The 24,112-nt window shown below is 35.9% G+C and overlaps 2 protein-coding genes across 5 annotated transcripts; one reads left to right on the top strand and one right to left on the bottom strand.

Moving 5' to 3' along the window:
• The first annotated feature begins 21 nt into the window (after positions 1-21).
• spg21 (SPG21 abhydrolase domain containing, maspardin) lies at positions 22-5,083 on the top strand. The gene is made up of 9 exons (XM_039659127.2): positions 22-149; positions 602-666; positions 842-1,003; positions 1,182-1,262; positions 1,352-1,497; positions 1,583-1,691; positions 2,061-2,168; positions 2,251-2,391; positions 4,028-5,083. Exons 2-9 carry the CDS (start codon positions 604-606, stop codon positions 4,151-4,153), a joined length of 936 nt encoding a protein of 311 aa, XP_039515061.1. The 5' UTR covers positions 22-149; positions 602-603; the 3' UTR covers positions 4,154-5,083.
• ankdd1a (ankyrin repeat and death domain containing 1A) lies at positions 2,267-20,936 on the bottom strand. 4 transcript variants are annotated; one of them, XR_016168205.1, is made up of 16 exons: positions 20,744-20,936; positions 19,970-20,073; positions 19,398-19,496; positions 17,409-17,507; positions 17,110-17,214; positions 14,814-14,912; positions 13,666-13,764; positions 13,491-13,589; positions 13,298-13,396; positions 12,214-12,312; positions 12,013-12,111; positions 11,811-11,906; positions 11,509-11,710; positions 9,501-9,632; positions 8,532-8,800; positions 2,267-2,531 (listed from the first exon to the last, which is right to left on the bottom strand). XR_016168205.1 is itself a non-coding variant. In XM_089129782.1 (15 exons), the coding sequence occupies exons 1-15, from the start codon at positions 20,814-20,816 to the stop codon at positions 8,743-8,745; spliced, it is 1,566 nt and encodes a 521-aa protein (XP_088985908.1). In that variant the 5' UTR covers positions 20,817-20,936; the 3' UTR covers positions 7,795-8,742. The 4 variants fall into 4 exon arrangements, 3 of the variants coding, with proteins under 3 accessions (XP_088985908.1, XP_088985904.1, XP_088985913.1); XM_089129782.1 differs by lacking the exon at positions 2,267-2,531 and having other exon boundaries at positions 7,795-8,804; XM_089129778.1 differs by lacking the exon at positions 2,267-2,531 and having other exon boundaries at positions 7,795-8,800.
• Between the last annotated feature and the right edge of the window lie 3,176 nt (positions 20,937-24,112).

Below are 24,112 nucleotides of genomic sequence, written 5' to 3'. Positions count from 1 at the left end.
CACGCGCACAGTTAACAGTCGCTGATTGGCTGGTGTGATCGTAGGCAGTCAATCGCTCTTTGCTTCTTCTGGCTGCGGAAGCTGCTGTCATGTGATGTAGCGAAAGGATACAATGTTTTTTCAAACCTGTGGATGAAAGGCATTAAAAGGTGATTTATTTCATGAATCGACACGGTAACATTATCTCAGCTATTGCTCGAAATGGTCTCCTGATTTACGTCGCCGTGAAACGTACACAAACAATAGTTTAGTAGGGGCATATATTGTATTTTCGAACATCTTAAACACTCTCATGACGGTTTTAATGAGTATTTTAGAGATACCATTATTTTTGTGTTATAATTGCTGGAATTGTGTATGTATGTTCAGTTGTCGTATTAACTCACCAGAACGTTTTGTACTCTAGTCACATGTTTTCTATGGTGAAATACATGAAAGGGGTGTAAAGTCAATAAAGATAGATGTTTCTTCTTTTTTTTTATGAAACGAAATTTCACTGAATACCTCTTCTTTTCATCTAAATTACAAGAATTGTGTTGATCATGTCAGTTATTCCGAGAGGCTTGCACCTATTTAATCAAACATTTAATTTGCATTTCAGCAATGGAGGAGATAAGAGTATCTCCTGATTATAACTGGTTCAGAAGCACTGTACCTCTGAAAAGAGTAAGTCTATCTATCTCATCGTTTTTATTTGAATTAGGGCAGAAAACAGGATGCTAGTAGAATTAAAACGAGAATAAAAAGTCTGTATCAAATGTAAATTATGTTTTGTTTCCCTTCTGGGTCATATGATACTAATGTAGCTAATTTGTGAGAATTTCTGCCTTTGTGTCTTTAGATAATTGTGGATGATGATGACAGTAAAGTCTGGTCGTTGTATGATGCTGGGCCGAAAAATATCAGATGTCCCATCATCTTCCTCCCACCCGTGAGCGGCACCGCAGAGGTTTTCTTCCAGCAGGTCCTGGCTCTCTCCGGATGGGGCTACCGCGTCATTTCAGTATGCTCTCTCAGACACTAACTAGAGATAGACATGGCTGCTATAAAAGATATTTGTTAATCAATAGGGTTTATTCGGTTGCTTGCCATTCCAAACATGGTCATTTATGTAAACAACATGCCCTGTGCTGCTCTTCTGATACTATTGCTTGCTTGTAACTTGATATTGCTTTACACAGCTCCAGTATCCTGTCTATTGGGATCTGCTGGAATTTTGTGATGGATTCAGGAAGCTTTTAGACCACTTACAACTTGACAAGGTATGGGAAATTGTTTATTTTATATGCATGCAAGATGGGAATTCACAAGTCTCTTTCACAACCTGTTTTTGTTTTGTGTCTCTGTGCAGGTGCACTTGTTCGGTGCCTCTCTGGGTGGATTCCTGGCTCAGAAATTTGCTGAAGTCACACATAAATCTCCCAGAGTTCACTCTCTAGTCCTGTGCAACTCATTTAGTGACACATCGATCTTCAACCAGACATGGGCAGCAAACAGGTAAAGACTTACAGAATACTGATAACTTTCCCAGTAGTAATGTCTCCATCCTTGTGGACTTTTTCTCATTCTCTTTCTTTTCTAGTTTCTGGTTGATGCCTGCGTTCATGCTCAAAAAGATCGTGCTTGGTAACTTCGCCAAAGGACCTGTGGACCCAAAAATGGCAGATGCAATTGACTTTATGGTGGACAGAGTGAGTACTTCTACTATACTAACTGTTTTGGAAGTTTTGATGACATAATTTATTAGTGTGATTCTACAACTTTTGACCCACCTCCATTAAAAAAAAAAAAAGGCTACAGAAAAACATCCATGTCAATTTTTTGCCATAAGGACATTTACCATGAAAAACTACCCGGATTTTGTTAAACATGTAAATGTGCCAATATTCATTGTACTGGGTAATAAAAATAAATCAAGCCAAATCTAGTGCTTGTACTTGAGCTGGATTGATGTTGTTAGTAATAGATCTTATACTGACGTGTGAACTTCTGTGAAGATAAATTTGTCTCAGTCTTTGCTCATTTATCAACAAAGTGTGCTTTGTTTATTTGTGCTTCAGCTGGAAAGCCTGAACCAGAGTGAACTGGCTTCTCGACTCACGCTGAATTGCCAAAATTCCTACGTGGAACCTCACAAGATAAAGGATGTTGCTGTCACCATAATGGATGTAGGTCTTTTTTTTTTTAAATAGGCTAGAAAATGAAACTGTTAAAAACAGTTTAAATGATTTTGACCTTCTTTTCTCTAAGGTTTTTGATCAGAGTGCCCTATCACATGAGGCAAAGGAAGAGATGTATAAGCTGTACCCAAATGCTCGAAGAGCTCATCTCAAAACCGGCGGAAACTTCCCCTATCTGTGCAGAAGCGCAGAAGTTAACCTGTACATACAAGTGAGTCCACTTTTTCAAGTTGTTTAAAGGAACATTTTAACCTAAATTTCAATTTGTATAATTTACTCACCCTGGTGTTGTTCCAAACCCCAATGATTTTCTTTCTTCTGTGTAATATATAGTATGAAGAAAATTTGAAGCTTCAAAAAAGAAGCAAAAACCCTGTAAAGTAGTATGATTTGTTTCTAAATCATTGGAAGCTTTTTCTGAGAAACAGTTATTTAAGTCCTAGCTGTCACAATGTCCAATTCTTGAACAAATCAAAACTTTTTATCTAACTCAAAAAGCTGGTCTAAATTATTCATTCTTGAATTTAAAAACTCACAATTTGTTCTGGTTGCAGCAGTTAATGTCTTACTGGAGGGGAAGATTATTATCAGTAGCTTTGTTTCCATCCACCTGTTTTTATGCGAATCGCATTTAAAAAAAAAAAAAAGCTGGATCCAATAAGCAGACGTGCGCATAACCTACAATGGAAACACATTTGCTGAATAATCCCTCGATGTGTAGCAAAAAAAAAAAAGTGAATTTCCTCAAGTGAGGATGTGATTGGACTGGACTGCTGGATTAGCTAAGTGGGCCAATTTCATTGCACAGCATCTTAAATGTTGGTTTGATCATTCTGAAATGCCTGAGCCAAATTCTATCATAATGACCTTCCAGAACTGTCCCACATGATCACGTTCTCAAAAACCAGTCATTTGCCTCCGAACGGCAAATAACATGACAGCGTTTATTGCTTTTCATCTGTGCGTTCTCAGGCGAAAGTCATTCATAATGTTGGAAAAAATAGCCACTGTGGCTTTCCCCATTCCAGCAACTTGTATTTTTATTACAGATATTGTGCCAATTTCTCAGGAAGTGATTATTTTGTTCTCTTGAACATGGGATGGAAATGTTGCTTTATTCACAGATGTTTTATGCGAAAAAATTGCAACTTTGGATGGAAACAAAGCTAGTGAATAACAACATAAATCTTAGTCTGTTTTGAAGACATATGGAGCACTTTTATGATACCCAAGCTTAAAATCTTTGAGTAGCAATAACAACGACACACCTAGCCCTAGGGCCCAGTGTATGCAGTGTGATGACGAACGTGTTTTTTTGCTGGTTTCAGCCTGACGCAGTTATCATTTTCAAGTCTTGCAGCACATCGTTTAAATAGCAAATGCATTTTTGCCCATTTGTGCGCATATGGTCTGAAAACGTGGTGTGTTCAGGCGTGTTGTTGGTGCGTTGCTATTTTGAGGCAACTGAAATAGACTGTCATTGACCAACAAAAACCTGGTCTAAAGTCAATGGCGCAGTATTTATTAATTTTTGTTATTTAAAGTGCGGACGAGCAGATCCGTTTGCTCTCTGGAGAAGCGTTCAGTTTTTCCGTTTGCAAATAGCGAATCCGCCACGGCGTGAGTGCAACTGGCTTTTAAAGGGAACGAGAGATGAGACTCTGATTGGTTTATTGCATGTTACGCCCAAAACACACCCATTATTCATTTATCCCGTCATCAAACTAGCAAAATTGGATTGGACACGTGCGCTTTAGACCATGTGCTTAGATCGTTAAAATAGGGTTGTGAATTCAGGGGCTTAATTTGCATTGTTACTCTGGTTAATTTGCATTGTTAATCTGTAGATACACCTGCGCCAGTTTCATGGGACACGGTACGCCGCCATCAGTCCAGAGATGGTCAGCGCAGAGGAGCTGGAGGTGCAAAGGACAAATCTGAGCAACAACAGTGAGAGTGATGATGAATCATAGAGGCTTCATGCAAACATTTTTCTGAATGATGAATAGATGAATCAGGACCTGAATTTGACCTGATTTAGCTACACAACATTTAGAGGTCACGTTTCGGTTTTCTGTTTCTATTACCTTTAAGTCAGTTAAATGTGAATGGACTTTATAGAGCCTATTTTTACTTTATGGAAAATAAACAATATTTTGATATAATATTATGACTGTAAATAAGTGAAATTGATTACATAGTTAGGGTTTTCATATAGTGCCGTATTTTGACCCGGCTGCCTTACACAATATACGTAAAATGCACTTTTTACTCCTTGAATTTATTTTTCTGCCTTTTGTATGTTGGGTTATCTTCTGTTTTGCATTTGTTTTGGGTTTTTTTTGTATGAATGTTGTCAGCATCATTATCTCTGTTGTTTATTTGAGTCATGCACTGATATAAAATGAAATTCATTTCAACACCAGATTGTATAAATCTTTTACTTTTTCCAAATTACCTATGAGGAGTCCTTGATTTGGAAACAAATCAAAATGTGTCATTATTTACTTAAAATAAAACCGTTTAACCACAAAAGCCAGATATTGATAATTGTTGTAGATTTAAAACTTATTTAAATGACTGGTACAGTAATTCAATTACAAGTTTTGCATTTTCTTTCTAATAATAATTCTGTATTGAGTGCAAATCTGCCTTTTCTACCTTGTTTGTAATGTAATAATTAGACCTTATATTTATTAGTATTTTCTTTCTGGTGAGAAAAAACAACTTTTGTAAAAACAACTCTACAGTTATGATTCATGAACCACTAAATCATTACCATACAATTCAAACACTGTTATAGCTATACAGCATTAATTATTTAAGATTTATGAAGAGTGTTTTCATAAGAATCAATCAATGAATTAGGATTTTATGGCATGCAAATAAATTTCTACAACACAGTAAGTTAGTTAGATTCTTTATCCTATTTTAAGTATAAGCATGTTTTTTTGTTGTTGTTTTTAGTTTTTTTGTTGTTGTTTTTAGTTTTTTTTTGGACCAGTATCATCTGAATATCCTGGTATATGTATATAGCATTCATCAAGTACCATTATATTATGATCTGGTACGTCAAAATATATATATATTTTTTTTTAAAAGCCAGCACATTAAAGTCGGCATGAAATCAAAATGAACAAATTCTTTTTTTTTAAATTGAGTATTGCAGTGTTTATTATAAGTGATAAATCCATGCACATAACTTTTTTAAATTCATGTTCCTTCGTAATCTTTAATCAAAATAACTTTTCCCTTTTGCAGCGTCATCTCTTCTCTTCTGTGATGACGTTTCTACTGGTGTGAGGGCGGGACAACCCGTCACTCACATGACATCCACCAATAGCAAACCACAACCAATCATCTCCCCATGGACAAAATCAAGTCCCACCCTACATTTTTTTCTTGTTCAAGAAGCCTTTTTACTCTGATATACGTCACAATAGGGAAGAAAAGACAATCGTAACTTCCGTTTCATGCTGTCTTTAACTGCGTGCAGCATATGTCTATGTTGTAGACACTCAGAGCACCTTAACAAGTTTAATACTCATGATAAGGAGAATGCCTTGGCAAACACCACTAATACTTCGTTGCAAAAACCTTCAATCAACAAAAATAAAGGATCACAGATTTTTGTTTAATGAGCCAGTTACTTGGACAGTTTGCAACTTGACTAGGTGGCGTCACAACACCTATCAGTTGGGTTTGTGTACATAATGAAATGTGTACGTATTGTGTGGTTACTATCCAAGAACCACAGGTGTCTGCCAATTTGCATCTTACCTAAACATTTTCATATGTCAATATTAACATTTAAAAAGACCTGTTTTAGATCAGCACTGAATACCTTGTTCAGTCACAATCTAGTAAAATGCTTACAAAAGTCATTATAGCTACAACAAAGATATCTCTGGATATAGTTAAAGTGCAATCTACAATTAATTTTAATTAAAAAAACAAACAAACAACAACATTGCTGGTCATGCTGCATACTGTGACTGCCAAACAAGTACACTTACAAATCAAACAGTTTCAGTAAGACTATGTCTTGGACTTTTGCAGGCTTGTTAAACATTACAACCAACATTTACATATATCTTGCTTAGGCAGGCTGAACATATCCAGAAATTATGAATAATTAAATACATCTGCATTAGGGCTGGTATTGACACAAATTCCATGATTCACAATACATTTTGATTCGAATTTTGAAGTTTGAGATTTGATTAATTTTCCATCGCGATTCAATATCGCTTTGGATATCAGGTACAGTAGCCTACGTCATTTTTAGCCTCTCTCATGTAATGCTGTAAAAACTGTACAGGGAACCCTGTCAGTTGGTATTACTACAATATTGAAAGTTTTCCGTCTTTCCGCTTTTGAAACACTGATTGAGCGATTACATGGGACATTTCAGTAGGTTGTACTGTATCTTTTAACTTACCTACTGATAATCGGTTCATTGCTACAGCAATCTGTCATGGCTCATTTAAGAGCACCAAATGGTATCTATTGTTTGAATTGCATAATAAAATTGAAAATCATATGAAAGCTAAAACTTTCTTTCGTATGAAATTAACAAAACAAAGCTTATTGGATGATAGGCGCGCTTCAAATGGATATCAAAATGAGAATGATTAAAATCGAGATATCAGTATTGTTAACCAAGCTATAATCTGCATAAAATACTGTGGTGGTTTATTTTCTTATTTTGGTAAATGGTAATGGACTGCATTCATATAGCGCTTTCACAGACCCAATGGCCACCAAAGCGCTTTACACATTGCCTCACATTCACCCATTCATACACCGACAGCGGTGTCAGCCATGCAAGGAGCCATCTAGCTCGTCGGGAGCAGCGGGGGTTAGGTGTCTTGCTCATGGACACCTTGACACTTGGTCAGGTGGAACTGGGGATTAAACCACCAACTTTCCAGTTTGTAGACAACCTACAAGAACCACTGAGCCACTGCCGCCCCATTATTTTCATACCACAGTCTTCAACCCTTTACCCCACAATCATGATATAACATTTGTACAATATCAAGTTCAGGCTTTCAGTCTGGCGAATCCCATAATAATCAACAAGGTGTTCAGTCAGGAGGACTCAGTACTGCACATTAGACACATTTAAACACATTAAACATGTGTTTCCCAGTATCCTTGGTAATGGAGTGGTGTTAGCATTAGTTTTGCTTCTATTCTTAAAGGGTTAGTTCACCCAAAAATGAAAATTCTGTCAGTATTTACTCACCCTCATGTTCTTCCAATGTGTTTATTTGTTCTGCTGAACACAAAGGAAGATATTTGGAAGAATGTTTTAATCAAACAGATCTCATTCCCCATTGACTACCATAGTAGGAAAAAATACATACTATGGTAGTCAATGGGGAATGAGATCTGTTTGAATCAAACATATCTCATTCCCCATTGAATCAAACAGATCTCATTCCCCATTGACTACCTTAGTAGGAAAAAATACATACTATGGTAGTCAATGGGGAATGAGATCTGTTTGATTAAAACATTCTTCCAAATATCTTCCTTTGTGTTCAGCAGAACAAATAAACACATAGAGGTTTGGAACAACATGAGGGTGAGTAAATACTGACAGAATTTTCATTTTTGGGTGAACTAACCCTTTAAAAATAACAATTTTAGCAGAAAACCGTCTCGGTTACGTATAGTAACCCTCGTTCCCCTAAGGAAGTGATTCTGACGAATGGAGAGATCTTGCTCGAGTGTAACTAAACAAGCCAATGTATGTGTATACTTTTTCAAGAAAATGCTCTCTCTGGTGCTGAAGCACCCAGGGTTGACCGCGGGCAGCTACACAAACAGGACGATAGTGCAAACCTGATGTGAGCACTCACATTCTCATTGAAGGTACAACATTCTGAGCTGTGAAATCTGCTGTTTTGCTCTCTGTGAGATTGCACCCAGTACTGCCTGTGCTGTAACACCAACACCAGGCATTCTCCTGAAGAAGCAGACTCGTTTTTTTTTTTAGTTAAAACACTCTCAGAACAAGCGAAAGACAAGACAGGATGCGACGCTCCTACCGCTCATTATATGCTCGCTGCACAGCAGCTAGTGAAATTATCGCATGCCATTGTGCATTGGCTTGTTTAGTTACAATCGAAGTAGATAGGCTCTTGAGCAAGATCCCCATTTGTCAGAATCACTTCTGACGTACTTCATAGTGAGCTGACAAAGGGGAACTGCAACTACAAATAAATAAAGGACATAAAGACAAAATTCTGAAATTCATAAAAAAATTCTTTCAGCATGACCAAAGAGTTGACATGTTATTGCTTTGTGAATTTTTCGACAAAGAAAAGAAACAATATCTACCTGTTCTCCAAAAGTAACAGATCTGGATCCACAGAAACGTATAGTTTCAATCCAAAGTCTGGTTTTCTGTGAATGTTTGCTCTTGTTGTGAAGTCACATCACTGAGGTTGTATTTTAGGTAGTATGTGTGCTTCCCTTAGTTCTCTGTGTTTCAAAAGCAATCTTCTGGTTGGTTTGCGCTCAATCCAGACTGATCTCAATGTATCTCCCATCACATTGCACTGCATTTTTTAGCAGAAGACGGATCCGCATTTGCCTGCTGTCGCATCCTTTCTTTATGGAAGAAAAGAAAGTTATAAATGAGGGAAGATGAAAGACAATGAAACTTTTAAAAATACTAATAAGTACTCAGAAGATCTGTTATAAAGAGTGTTTCCTCTCTGCCTACAATCTAGGCCTAATCCTAGTCAAAATGGCATGTAAAACTTTGGTTGATCCTAATATGTCTATTTTTTCCTTTCTAAGTTATCAGATCTTGGCAAATATAAGCTACAAGTGAGGCAAATTTTGTTCAAAATCCAGCATCTAACCCAACTGGAAACCTACTTTATAAATGTATTGTACTGTACTGACTTTCATGTCTGTGTGGCAAGTATTCGCTGAGTTTCAGTTCATTTTCTTAAGCGTTTCAGAATGTACCTCACTGAGAGAGACGACAATGCCCATCCTGTTTAATTTTGTTATTTTGCAAAAAGCACAACATTATTGTGTGTAGACAAATCAAAGTAGACACTCAACAGTGAATGATGTATAACACTTATCTGTATGACAAAAATCTACTGAGTTATTTGAGTCTCTTTTGTTCAAATAAGAAAAAAGGGAGGTGGTCGTGGCCAACCCCAGGGGGTTAAAATTGAACTCTACGTATGACTTCCAAATTGCAATTCTTCCTAAAAGTCTGAAATAATGCACATATGATGCATTAGAATAGGTTTATGAACAGAGCTTATACACATGAACTGAATTCACCTGCCAAGTCGATCCTTGAGATTCCGACCAGACCTTCGTACAAGCCCTTGATGGGGTTTTGTCCAGCGGTGATCACACCGTGCAGCCAGATGAGCAGCATTCTGTGCCCGTGCTCCTTGTGGCTCTTTGAACCTTTTAAAGTTCAGAGCTTGTCATCACTATAGCCGATATCTATCACATTGAACACATTTGGGCTGCCTGCTCTATGATCATAGAACAATACACTACATCTGGGAAAATGATGCAAATTAACGGCTACTGTAACTGTTTCAGTAAAGTCTGAGTTGTAGTGGTGAGGAAGACTTCTGAGCAATATCTATCTAAGATTCCTCACATACTTAGAGACATTTTGAATTTTTGATTTAAAATATTTCAGGAAATTATTTGTATGCACAATTTGAGTGCCACTTTCTTTTCAATCCTGGTATTTTTTGTAAAAAAAATGAAAACATTTAAATGTGTTGAGATTGATCTCATTTTGAAATTAGTCTCAAGGGTGCAATTATTAGATTTATTATTTACTCCAGTCTTCAGTGTCACATGATCCTTCAGAAATCATTTGAATATGCTGATTTGGTTCTCTTAAAACATTTCTTATTATTATCAAAGTTGAAAACATTTGTGCTGCTTAATATTTGTGTAGAAACCGTGATACTTTTTTCATGACGATTTATTTGAAATCTTTTAACATTTTAAATGTCTTTCCTGTCGAATGTCTTTACTGTCATGATCAATTTAAAGGTGCCCTATACTGTGAAATTGAATTTATGTTGGCATAGTTAAATAACAAGAGTTCAGTACATGGACATGACATACAGTGAGTCTCAAACATCATTGTTTTCTCCTTCTTACTTAAATCTCGTTTTTGAAAAACACCCCTGAAAAACAGGCGAATCTCCACATAATACCGACTCTGACGTAAAAGTCGGGATCATTAATATGTATGACTCCAAACATTTGCATATGCCAGCCCATGTTCAGTGATAGACGAGACGGAGCTGCGCAGCCGAAGCATGGCAGTTGATCAGTGTTCGGATGTACACATGTATACAAAAGTATATTCTAGTTCCTTCGTCCGAGCCTCTGAAGAAACAATGGGTTAATTTTATTTTCTCTGAATTTTTTTTAAAACATTTCACCGACGACTGTTTCCTCAACTTGCTAAGAGCTGGCCTCGGATCGAGCTGATGTGTTGTTGTTCAAGTTCAGACAGGTAATCTTTCACTTCAAAAATCAATACGTTCAATACTGTTTTTTGCATCAGTAACTCAGACCAGTGATTAAAAATCAACTTCACGTCGTTTCTTTTAGTAGGATGAAAAAAAAATCTTATTTAAATTGTGAATTATATACAGAAAGAAAGCGATCAAAGAACAATCACAGCGCGAGTTTATCTGGACACTTGCCAAACTCGTTATGAATTCAATGACGCACGTTACACTGCACAACGAAACTCTAACGTTAACTGTATTTACATCATCGTGTCTGCTGCATTAGAGAGTAGAGAGACTGCATTGCAATCTTCATTCTCGCGATCGACACACTCACTGTCCTTTGCTTGCTCAATCACAGCAACACTTTATGTGATGGGAATAGATCTAAATACTTCAAAAACATCTCACGATTCGTTAATCTCGATAGCTGTAATAGTAAAAATCTATAATAGCTGTAGTAAAATTATTCGAGAGAGTTTCACATGTAATAGGCTACATAGCTATTTCATATGCAAGCATGTCAGCCAATCACAGCAGAGGCCGGTTACACACAGCAGACACGCCCCTTCAAACCGGGTGTTCAAAGCAGAGGCTAAAATCAGGCTAGGAAAAATGCCTTTTATTTCTAAATTATTACTATTTTTGATCTAAAAAACATACTAACATTATAAGGGCAACCCAGGAAACATTATAAAATAATTTAAAAACCATTATAGGGCACCTTTAAAGCACCCTTGCTGAATAAAAGCTTCAATGTATTTATCGGCAGCAGATCACAGCATTAGATGGTGTACCTGTCCACTGTTGCTCTATGGCTCGAATATGTGCTTCAGAGAACTTCCAGTGCCGAGCCAGTGTTTTCCACTCGCCTGGATTGAGATACTTGGAGGAAAGTTTCCATAGGACGGATCGGATATGTTGTGTCTCCTTTTGATGGTCTTGCTTAAAGGTAAGACTCGTTCCCACCAGAGAGTCAGAGTCACTTGTCACATTTTCCTGGAGGGCAAATTAACACATTAAAATTAGCACACAATCTTAATTATGATAGATAACAATTAAATAAGACTAATTTAAACCTAATGTACACTGAACATACCTTTTCCCATTTGTAAAATCTATCAGCTTTGATAATCATGTCAACAACATTCACATGGTTGGCTCGTGCTGCCACATCAAGTGATGTCTTCCTCTGCTGTAACATTTAAAGTAAACATCTTTTGTTGAATTGTTTCATCAGAATTGTATTACAATATGAAAATATATCATCCACACCCATGTATGATAACAGGAAATTGCACCTTGTCGAGTAGATTGAGGTTGACTCCAGATATCAGGATCATCTCAGCGATGTTCAGCCTTCCGTGTTCTGCTGCTATGTGCAAAGCAGTTTGAAGCCGCTGTGAGGAACAATATTTGAGCCATTTTCAAAATCTATGAAATCATCACCGTTTCCGCTTGTAAATGTGAAATGAACCACACTCAAACTCAACCGCACTCACATTGTCAAAGATGTCCAGGTCGCATCCTGCATTGATAAGATCCTTCACTATTTCTGTGGAGTTGTTGAGTACTGCCAGGTGTAGAGCTGACGTATGTTGCTGGCAAGGAATATGGTATAGAATAATGAAGTACAATGGAAAATTTCACAATTCGATTCGATTCACAAGCTTGCAATTCGATTCGATTTCGATTCGATTCAATGTTGATTATTTTGGATATCAGTTACAATAAATGGCAAATTTTCTCAAGGAAATCAACTCTCTTAACTAATGCTGTAAACTATGGGAGTCTAGTTGTAGCCTACTAGGCTTCATTAGCCTAATATGAAGGCAATAATGAACTGTTTTGTAGCTATACAAACACTTAAATTACACTTTTATTTATTTTTATAATAAGAAAAATGATTCACATGAACATGCACATAATGCATGAAAAGTAACCTGCAAATATGTAATAAAAAATGTAGTCTTATGATAACTTATTTGTGACGTTTTAGCACCTGATTCACTTATTATTTAAATCAGATAAATTTGCAAATACACCCACAAAATTCCACACAATTCCCCATCACATGCTCCTCATCATGATCATGTTACTTTGTTTTGTTGTTTTATTTTTTTCCCTAAGATGGGAGTGTCTACTGTCTGGCTGTGGGCATTATGGAATGTATTATGTATATAAAGGGAAGGCATTTATTAATGTGATTTTTATGATTGATTGTTTTTAAGTCAGCAACTGTTATTTTACAAATGTTGGCAAGAAGATCTGAATCCACAATAAAAGTTCATGATGAAGGCGGCACAACAAGAAATATACATTTACACATCATTTATGCACCCAACGGATACTTAACCCAAAGTAGACTTGCATTGCTTTCAAGGTATACATTTTGTCAGTTCATGCATTCCCTAAAAATCAAACCCTTTTCCATAACATTTTGAGCACCCAGCATATGCTAATGTGTTTAATTAACCATAATGAATTTGGCCCTCAAACATTCTCTCCTGCTCTACAATAAATGTTATACTTCTTGAAAAGCAGGTTGTGGTGTTGAAATGTCAACTGAAGTTTTTTAGTACTCACAGTGTCTACAGAATCCAGACTGATCCCAGCCTGTACCAGCAGTCCGACCTCTCTAATTGAGCCATGCTGGGCCACCAGATGGAGAGCTGTTCTGTTGTTCTATAAGAAGAAGCACATTAGCATTACCATTAACACGTTGAAAACCTCATTCGTTATGATGAAGACTTCTGCTAATATAAAACATTGCACTCACATGAGTAAGTTCATTCACATTGCAGCCAGCCTCCAGCAACAGTCTGATACACTCATAATGACCGCCTTCAGCTGCCAAATGTAAAGCAGTCATGCCGTCCTGATGAAAGATGAAAATGTGAAGCAAATAAACGCCACTAAACCAGAAAATCTATTACAATTGGATTGAGGCTTACAATGTTTCTTCCATCAATGTTCTCCCCGGTCTCAATAATCTTCTGTAGGACGTCGCTGTGGCCTTGCTTAGCTGCCAAATGCAGTGCAGTGTTCTCCTCCTGCAGTTCATGAACATATGACAACGCACACATCTTTGACCTCATATCAACACCACAGTGTCACACCACTTAAGTCTACAGTTTTTACTTGGTTTACATGGCACACTTTGGTCTCTACTTTGGTATTTTGCATCTAAACTCAGCAAAAAATTGTCTTAACATAATATTTGTGTATATTTCTTAATATTTGTGCGAACATAAAAAGATTCAACAACAGAGGCAAAAACTGAATTATTTTCACAGACATTTGACGAACAGAACTGGAATAATGAGTCCCTGGACAAAGACGGGGGTCAATATCAAAAGTATCAGCCAGGTTTTGGTGTGGCACCAGCCAGTGTTGTAGTACTCGAGACCATATTTTAATGGTCTTGGTCTTTTCATGGACTCGTGTCCATTTGGACTCGGAATTGACTCGTACTCAAACATTTTTTTTTTTTAGGACTCGGAATTATCCCCGAGTCCACTCCAGTTCAATTAAAAATATTTTTCATGATTATTAATGTATGTTAATAAAATATTTTTTTAAATTGATTGACACGCCCAGTGATTGGTGATTTTCTAGTGCGCAACTGCGCATGACAAATTGTAATAAAATTACTTTTAACACCACCTACTATGTGGCCTTTTTACCCTAAACTGATCATATTTTTTAAACTCTAAGTAAATTCAGTAAAAAAAAAAAAAAAAAAGGATTTCTCTAAGTAAATAAAAGTAAATTAGGTAATCAACCCTCAGTGGTCTCGGTCTCGACTCGACCGTCTCTGGTCTCGGACTCGACTCGGACTCGACTCTCTATGGACTCGGTCTTGACTCGGACTCGACTCTCTCTGCTCTCGGTGTCGACTCGGACTCGAGTCAGGTGGTCTCGACTACAACACTGGCACCAGCTGAACCCTTTACAGTAAAGATCTGTAGTAGAGCTTATTTGGATTTTATGAAATTATTTTTAAAATACAGTAACCTTAAAACCTTTTTTGCTGAGTTTAGTAGTAGAGAAAATCTAATTAGCACACACTGAGGAGCATCTGTGCATCTGTGACACTCACCTTGTCCTTGAGATCATGAGCACAGCCCACGCCAATGAGAAACTCCACCACCTCCAGGTGTCCATGCTCTGTGGCTAAATGAAACGCCGTCTTACCTGACTGACACAACAGATTATTAATAATTCATTACATTTATATTTATTTAACTTCTCATCCGAAGAACGGAGACACTTTAGAAAGGACATAATGTATTACTGTCCATAAATGTTCTACAGCTGTTAACATTACATTTCATTGGGTGATAAAAATGTTTTGACAGACAGCACAATGAAACTTGCTCCAGAATCTTGATCATGTGATATTGGTATTAATGATTTAATCATCATCATAATCTCATCATATACTTGTGTGTAATGAATAGCATAAATGCTATCATAATCTATTTTTAAAGACACAATTAGATCACAATTGACATTCATAATAGATGTCCCACAATCCATATTGACTGTGCACAATTCATTTATTTTCCTCACCTCTGAATTAAGTAACAAAAGCCATAGAGACAGAGGAAAATAATATAAGTGAATCAATTTGATATTGGCAATCCACACGTAATGGATAAAATGTTGTTATGTCCTACTATTTATGAATTACATTGAAAAAGAAAGAAGTCTTCATCATTTTTATGCTTTCAAGTTTCTGTTTAATGTCTGGTTTTTAAGTCAACAAAACTCTTCCTTGAGTCAATTGTTCAAAGTCATTCCTTGAAAATGTTTAACTGAAATTTGCATGAACATTGTGCAATCATCACAATCATTGTCACTCTCAAAGGAAAAACAGCTCTCTTCTACTTTCGGGACTTGAATCGATTCATAAAACTGAGCCTCAAAAGACTTTTACCACTTACAACATGAATCAGAGAATGCTGCAAATCTTTCTCTGCAAATACAGTATGTTACAAGAAAAATCTGATATTTGATCAAAATGTCATGTGATCATATGACAAACTGTGTCAACTCTTTCCACACCCACAAAAACGGATCTTACACATATCAGTCAAACGATCTTTAAAAACTTTCCCTAGTGTAAAAGCACCTTAAAGTCCATATTCGCTCTAGGGAATACCAATAGGCGTTTTTTCCCCATATTCTTCCATATATATATACAAGGAAAACTGTTTCTGAAATGACAAAAAAAGTAGGGCGGGACTTGATTTAGTCTTTCAGAAATTGATCGGATTGTTGGAATTTGGGTGTTAATAACTAAATGGCAGCAGATCTGAATGCCAGTTTGCAGTCAATTGTGGAGGATATATAGTCCCACCATTCGCCAAAACATACGTGTCATGAAAAGGGGCGCCGTAAGATAACCAGAGGCCTCTGTAATTATTTTAGCTTCTTGTCAATTATTTATTATGTCGACAATTTATTGTGTTGATACATTTACAACACTGAGTGCACCCTGCATAAAAAAAATATGGGTCAAACACTTTCCTGGTCGAAATGTGACGAGTTTACAGGCATGATATTAGAGCCCGACCGATAAAGGATTTTGAAGGCCAATATGGATACAAATATTTGTATTGGACGATATTTTTTTATTTATTTTTTATGTCAGAAACCCGCAACAAAACATTAACAGATTTCCCTAACATTAGTTATTTGTGAGTTTTAAATAAAATAATATGATAATGCATTTAAAAAAAAAACTTGTTTCTTTTATTGTCCCAATAGAACAGAGAAACATCAAAATATATTAAAGTTCTGATAAATAAAATAATAATTAGTCAATTAGTATAATCATTGCCTTATAGTTATAAGCTACCTTATAATTACAATGTCAGCTTGCTTAATATCGGCCGGCCGATAGATCGGTCTGGCTCTACATGATACAAATACAATAGATTACACATAAAATAGTCATAATTTATCTGCACTAGATCAAAGTAATTGGATATATGAAGAGTTCAGATGCAAAAGCCTCTAAATGCCATTTGAAATTTTCTTCTAAAATGACCATTTTTATCAAGTTTGTATATTTAAGTTCAGTAATTTCACTTAAATGACAATTAATAGGTAATCTTCATTGCCATTTAAGTGAAATTACTGAACTTAAATATACAAGCTTGATAAAAATAGTCATTTTAGAAGAAAATTTCAAATGGCATTTAGAGGCTTTTGCATCTGAACTCTTCATATGTAGGCTATTTGGTGATTGCAAATGGCTCTGTAAGTGTGAGTATGTAGAACACACAACAGCAGAGTACTGTGTGCTATAAGTGTATAAGATCTCTGTAATAAAATACATTACACTTCAAGATCATGGGTATTGGGAAGAAAAAAAAAAAGTTTCTCACCTTGTCGACTTTATTAAGCTGCGCATTTTCCAGATCTTCCATGATATACTTCAGAATACTGATGTGACCCCTCTGGGCAGAACAGAGCAAAAGATTCAAGCCATTCTGAGGACAAAAGAAATGTGACAGTTCAGTCACTGAGATGCATTGAAATTAATGTTGAAGTCTATATCTAGGGCAGTACACACAGTACAATCCCATTTGTATGGTGAGTGAGCAGAGCACATTGAGTGAGAAGCTACCACTGTCTTCATATAAGATATCTGAAACTTGTCAAGGATTTTTACCAAGAGCCTTACTTTGTTTTCAGAGGTGAGCTTTGCCCCGGTTGAGACAAGGATCTTTAGGATTGACAGGTGACCAAACCACGCTGCTAAGAGCAGAGCATTCATACCAAACTGGAAAACAAGTAAGAACGTCATAAAAAACCATTTCCATTACTTGAAATAAAAATAAAATAACTTATTTTAGTTTAGTTTAAGTTGAAATACTAAAACAACTAGATGTAAATAATCTAAAATCATTTCAGAATGAGCACTGTGCCACTGTTCGTCCGACTGTTACTGCACTTCATTTTATTCTAAATAGTTTTAATTTACTGTATTTTATTTTTATCATAATTTTTATTTTTCATTATTTCTTATTTTTTATTCTAAACTGTTGTAATTATTCTGATTTATTTTGATTATTTTAATTTCTTCTATGTAAAGCACTTTGAATTGCCATTGTGTATGAAATGTGCTATATAAATAAACTTGCCTTGCCTTGCCTAAAAGTTAATAAAAACTAATGACCTTTGAAAATATTAATACATTTGAACAAAACACAAAAAATTACTAAAACTTTAACTAAAATTAAAACGAAAGCAGAAAATATCTAATTCGAAATATTAACAAAAACTATAAAAAATGAACAAAAGCTGAAATAACACCAGCCTAAATTGACAACAGTAAGCGATATCTGAGAAACATTGTTGATATTTTAAATCAACCCAAAACAAACACACTCCTCCCTTCATTCCTTCGCCCCCTAAATAAACGAACCCGCAATGCAAGAGTGGATGTCTCTTTATCATAGCAGAAGCGAAGCAAAATAAAGCTTTGCGAAAATAAAGTGAAGATTATGAAAGAACAAGGAAAAAACAAAAATTGTACAAGCAGTATAAATACAAGCAAGAGTTTGTCATTATTAGCCACCAGCAACACACACTCAAAAGCACTGTTACTCGCGTATGGAGCAGAAAAAAAATTCAACCTCTGCATCTGATTTCAGGTCTTCCCACTTCAGTCTCTCCAATGCTGGAAAGCTAATATTAATATAATATAATATTAACGCTGGGCCGAAAGCTCTTGCCTGATCAGAACCCTTATTTTCCAGTGATATTCTTCTGACCTTTTCTATTTTGTAATGTCTCTCAGCCATCTCGCTTTCTACAGTCTTTCTTCAATTCAAATCTCCCTCTTGCTCACTCTCTCTCCTCATGAGTGGACATGCCCCCTGCAGCTGATTGGCTACAAGTGTGTTGTGCGGCTCGGTCCAATCCACTTTCAACAGTGTTTCTCAGAAATCACTTACTGAACCTTTCATTATTTGATAACAATCCCATTCAGATAAAGTTCACCAGCAGCGCTGTGTGCGTAGAATATGGGTATGAAATGCCACTAAAATGCTTTGACAGACTGTAACTGGCCAGTTGATTTGACATGCTATATTTTATCTAAATTTATTTTTATTATAAGCTGCATTTTTCAGATCATTTTAACTCTCTGTGTAGTTATGTAAAATAATTTAATTATTCTCCACACAATTTTTTATGACCTCCTAGGACATAGACAATTTTTACTATACAAAAATAATGGTCACCCTCAGGAGGACTTTTTATAAGTACTTAAAAAAGAAAAGAAACATTGATCAGTTACAGTCTCTAAACACTTTCACTTTACTCTGTATATACATTTTACATATTTAAAAAAAAAAGAATATCACTCAGACACCAACCTACTCGGTTATCTAAAAATATTTTTCCTTGGGCTTCAGGGCCACTCTTTTTCTCTTCAACAATTGTTGTTGGTGTAACAAGCTCATAGCCTCCAGTAATGTACGAGCCACATGGTGAATGAACAGCAGCCCATTAAAAATGTACCAGGTGGAGCAGTATTTCTCTCATTTGTGGTCATAGAGCAAATAAACATGAAACTTTATAAAATATTCAGCCTAAAATGCAACCGAATTTGAAAATGTTCCCTGTAATACAGTTTGACAGCATAGAGAAAGCATTTGACACGTACGCTGTCCATTTCATCCACATCCATGTCGTGGTCTAGCAGTAGACGCAGGGCCTGTTCACTTCCAGCTCCAGCTGCCCAGTGCAGGGCCTTACGGTCCATCTGTAAAATGAAAATCACATTAAATGAAACAATGTCTCACGAGTCATGTTTTACCATGGTCAAAGGTGATAAATAATAATGTTGTCTGGGGTAAAATAAGGGTCATATCCTGTGCCGAGGACCACAATATGTGTGTGTCCGACACTCTGGTGTATAACTGGGAAAAACAAAACATTCCAGGCAGAGAAATTGGCATGCTGAAAGGCAACATAACTTCCTCTGACACAGCTTCCTGTGCAGTTTGTTCAGCATGCTTTGCTGTGCCACCATGTTCAGAAGTACACACATAATAGTTTATTTAGCGTTTGTATGAACATATTATTTCAAACATCCTGGGGCATTTTGAAACATATTTTACTAGAATATAATAATGTACAGAACCAACTGTGCACGTGTCAGTCCTCAAGCAGTTCTTGCAGATTTGCAATGTTCACGTATGTTTCTGGTGGTTCAGTATTGGCAATATCTCTCACCTTATTTTTGACTTTGATGTCCACCCCTCTTCTTATCAGCACCTGCATTCTGACAGTGTCATTCCTCTTCGCAGCATCATGAAACTCCTTCTCGGAGCAAAGCACTAGAGAGAAATGAGTGGAAGGTGACAGGAGTTATATATGGTGTATACAGGTCAAGACAAGTCAAGTATATCTACATAGTGCTTTTCACAATATAGATTGCATCAATGCAGCTTCACAGTATCAATCAAAACATAATAACAATAACAATGTCCGTTTCTTAGTGGAAAAAGCTGATAAAGGATTTTACTGATTGGTTAATTAATTTGAATATCCCCTGTATAATTATAACTGTATATAACAAATTATAACTGTATAATTTGAATAGGTACAGTACAAACAGCAGAATATACATGATCGAAGTTAACATGCATCAACAAAATGCATATCTCATGTTTCAGAGATATGTGCTTATTGTACCAACTGTTTAGATACATCTAAAGCAAGAGTGGCGTCCTTGTTGGAAAGGTTTTTAAAAATATATGGTCACAAAAGATTTATATTACGTTTGAATATTATTAGAAAATAATCAGTAGAGCTGGTTGTCATTGACAAATAAGCCCAGCCCTACTAAACGAGTCTCTTTTGTATAGTACCACAGTTTAATAAGCCACCTCCTCATACATTGAGGTGATGTTTAGCCATTGAATATATTTCTCTCACTTCACTTGCCCCAGTTTCTGTCTGAACCGCACTACAACACTGTGACTGACTGTTTTAATTAACACTCACATATATCGTCTTCGGACACCAGTCCGTCTTCCATCGTCATCGATTGATGATGTGTTCTGTCTCCGATTCGCATCTTCTGAATTATGTCTACATTTTCATCTTTTGATGTGATGTTTGTTCGGCTGTGTTTCTGAATCCTCACTCAGCCGAGCTCAAGCCTGCCGCTTTGGGAAATGACGAATCCAGCTGAAGAGAACGAAGGCTCATGAATATTAAATACACCGTGCTGACGTTTCGTCGTGTCCCTCCAATGGAAGCATGCAATTCTAAATATTAATTACATTAGGCAAAAGTTACGTACAATGGCAAATTGTTTGTTAATGAAAACTAAGTAGGTTGTGTAGACGTGTGTATTTTAATACATTCGTTGCCACTTTATAGACAATAATGTTTGTTTGTTTTTTAACTATGTTTAAGCATCTTACCCCTAAACTGTGTATAAAAGGAAAGTAGCCTATATAGTAACCTATGATTTCCTGGTTTGCTTGCTTGCATTTCTAATTCATGGTATTATTCATTTATGCGATCTCATCATTTAATTTTCTGTTCTTCTCCAAATAATGAAATTCATTACTCGGTGTTATCAGACTCTTTTCATCGATAGCTGATTCTTCATTTATGATGCGTCTATCTCCTTATCAGATTTGATCTTCGTTGAGTAACAATAGGCAATTGAGCTTGTTTTTCTGCCTGTTGGCTTTGAGTAAACTAACACGAAGGCTGGACAAACATTGACCTGTTTGAACACAAAGAGCTGTGTGACCCATTATTATGAGAAACCTCCACTAGAGAGAGCTGCAGACTCACATACTGCTTTGCATGGTGACGGGTTTGTCGCTAGCTTCACTTCCAAAACTAATTTCTGGCTCATTTAATTTGTCCATGCACAGCTGTTAGGGCTAATAGGCCATTTAACGTTTGTGAGTCACAAGTTGAGTTTATTTGTTGCATAACTGTTTAAGCAATGCATGCTGGATAGAGAAGCAATCCAATAGGCCTATTCAATATGCAAATATTTAAAAAGATCAAAATGTTTCTTGTTGCAAAAAAAAAAAAAAAAAATCAATGCATGAAAACAGGTCATTTAAAAAACATGCTGTCATACTTGGAGCATTGTATTGTCCAATACTGCGAATTTAACAAAAATAGATTTTGCATACACTTTGCATGCAACAATAAACATATGAAATAGTAAGCATGCAGGCATTCAGTGCTATCTAAAAATATCAATGCTTTTTGGTTAAAGTCACGTTAAAAATCACATTACTTCTAGTTACTTCTGTTCTATTCCTTTTAGTTCTTTCACTACATCACACATAATTTATACAGTATGCATGCGTGTTTGTAGATGCATACTGTGTAAATATTTAAAATATAGGTAGAAATTAGAATAGTATGCTCTTTCAAATGTGGCTTAATGTGCACAAAACAGTCACTAGAGAAACAAAGCAGACTCTGTTCCAAAAAACAACTCCTATCATGCCAGCAGAGGGCGACGAGTGAAACTCAAGGCCTGTTATCTACACTGCATTTTGAAACTACAAAGGAAAAGGACAAGTCAGATCACAAAAAAAGAAGAAAAAAGTAGGTAATAGAGTATGCTATGCGTAATAAAACAACATTATTCCAACTCTAATGAAAATGAGTAGTTCAGGATCATATCATATTAGCCAACAGGCCTACATGCTTCCTAATGTTACAGTTTCAGATTGACTTTGACATTGCAAAGCAACACTGAAACTTAAGCCTAGGGCTTTTTTACTGTGTAAAAAGGGGTAGGCTGTCTTTGGTCAGTGTAGTTGTGGTAAGCAGGCAGTGTTCTGTTGATCAGTTCCACATTTTGCAATTCTAAAGCATAATGGGGAACTGATTCTTTCGACTAGAAAACAGAATACCTGCCCATTTCTACACACACACCCGCACTGACTCCTGTCCTGTAACTCACATTTACTCTCTTTATGTAATCCAGTTGCTAATGATATCACAAAAAAAAAAAAAAAAAAACATGGTAAAAGCAAAAAGCTCTGTATATAAAACACTTCCTGTTTTAGTAAATTCTAAACAGACCAAGTATTTGTGTACCACTGTGCATGTATACAGCTCGAACACAGCATTTGTATTTCAGTAGATGCAGCTCAGTCGATTTAATCAGAAATACACACAAACATTCTAAATAGTGTGTATAAAAGATAGAAACGTTAATAAATCACCAACTAAAATGACTAAAGCTTTGGAGAAAGAGAAAATAGCATTCATTTGAAACATTCTTTGATTAATTTATTGCAAGTGATAAAAGCACCAATTTCTTTAAAAAACATAAACATGACAAACATTTCAACGGTACTGCATATAATATTTAATATATTGAAATGGAAAGAAAAGGCCACAAAGAGTCCGACAATAGTGAATATTAAAGACACTCTGTATTTATTTAGACATGCCTTGCAAAGCAATTATTTCCCATTTTTGCACATTTAATATGCATTTAGATTAAAACAACGTTAGTCCAGTTAGTGGATGCAATTAACAGATACTGTAAGACAAAATATAACCATCAGCCTCTTTAAAATTCAATAGTAAACATTTAACAGTAAACAGTAATTCTAAATTTGTTCTTAAGCTTTGTTTTAGACAGACAACAAACATGAATATGTCAGAACATTAATAACTTAAATATTAAGCATTTCACTTGCGGCAGTGTTATTTACAACATAATGTTCAAATAGTCACCAAGCATTAAAAATATGAGTACAGTTCAAAACGTCAGAGGGAAATTAAACGCTAAAAGAAATGTACTGCGCAAAGGACAAAGAACTAAGATGAATCTCATTATCAAAGACTTGATATCAAAGATATTTACATGTAAGATCATATCTAACAAAATGGTACCACAAAAAACACTTTTCATCATGAGAATATTCTCGATTTTATTAGGTCTACAATAATTTGAAGTAAAACTAAACTCAGTAACCGTTTACCTATAATAAAAAAAAAAACTATATGGGCTATGGTAACCGGCTATCTCTGCGTAAAGAAACTAAAGGTGACATGGGCTAGGCAGCAGGAAGCTATGCAGTTTATTAATAGACTGTGAAGAGTGAACCGCTATGGCCACATCATCAGTGTGACAGAACACAATGGAAAGACTATTTACTCAAAGTGTTTGCATGATAATGTGTCTTTTCGCAGTGCTACCATGATGTGCAAACACTTTAAGAAGAAGAAAATGGCAGAAAATTCAACACAGTTAAAAGTTGTGACTCCTACAATACCGTTCAAAAGTCTGGGGTCAGAAAGAATTTTTTTAAAGAAGGAATTAATGCTTTTAATCAGCAAGGACACATTTAATTGATCAAAAGTGACAGTAAA

Source organism: Pimephales promelas, chromosome 1, assembly GCF_988280905.1.
Source record: "Pimephales promelas chromosome 1, fPimPro1.hap1.1, whole genome shotgun sequence".
NCBI lineage: Eukaryota > Metazoa > Chordata > Actinopteri > Cypriniformes > Leuciscidae > Pimephales > Pimephales promelas.
The sequence above is the reverse complement of the archived record's forward strand: the minus strand, read 5'-3'. Positions and strand labels throughout refer to the sequence as shown.

Coding starts and splice junctions, on each gene's coding strand:
- spg21 (XM_039659127.2), top strand. CDS start 604: ATGGAGGAGATAAGAGTATCTCCTGATTATAACTGGTTCAGAAGCACT. Junction 1,692..2,060: donor TTGACTTTATGGTGGACAGA/GTGAGTACTTCT, acceptor TTTGTGCTTCAG/CTGGAAAGCCTGAACCAGAG. Junction 2,169..2,250: donor TTGCTGTCACCATAATGGAT/GTAGGTCTTTTT, acceptor CTTTTCTCTAAG/GTTTTTGATCAGAGTGCCCT.
- ankdd1a (XM_089129778.1), bottom strand. CDS start 20,816: ATGCGAATCGGAGACAGAACACATCATCAATCGATGACGATGGAAGAC. Junction 9,633..11,508: donor CATAGAGCAACAGTGGACAG/GTACACCATCTA, acceptor GAACTTTAAAAG/GTTCAAAGAGCCACAAGGAG. Junction 8,801..9,500: donor CTCAAGGATCGACTTGGCAG/GTGAATTCAGTT, acceptor CCATAAAGAAAG/GATGCGACAGCAGGCAAATG.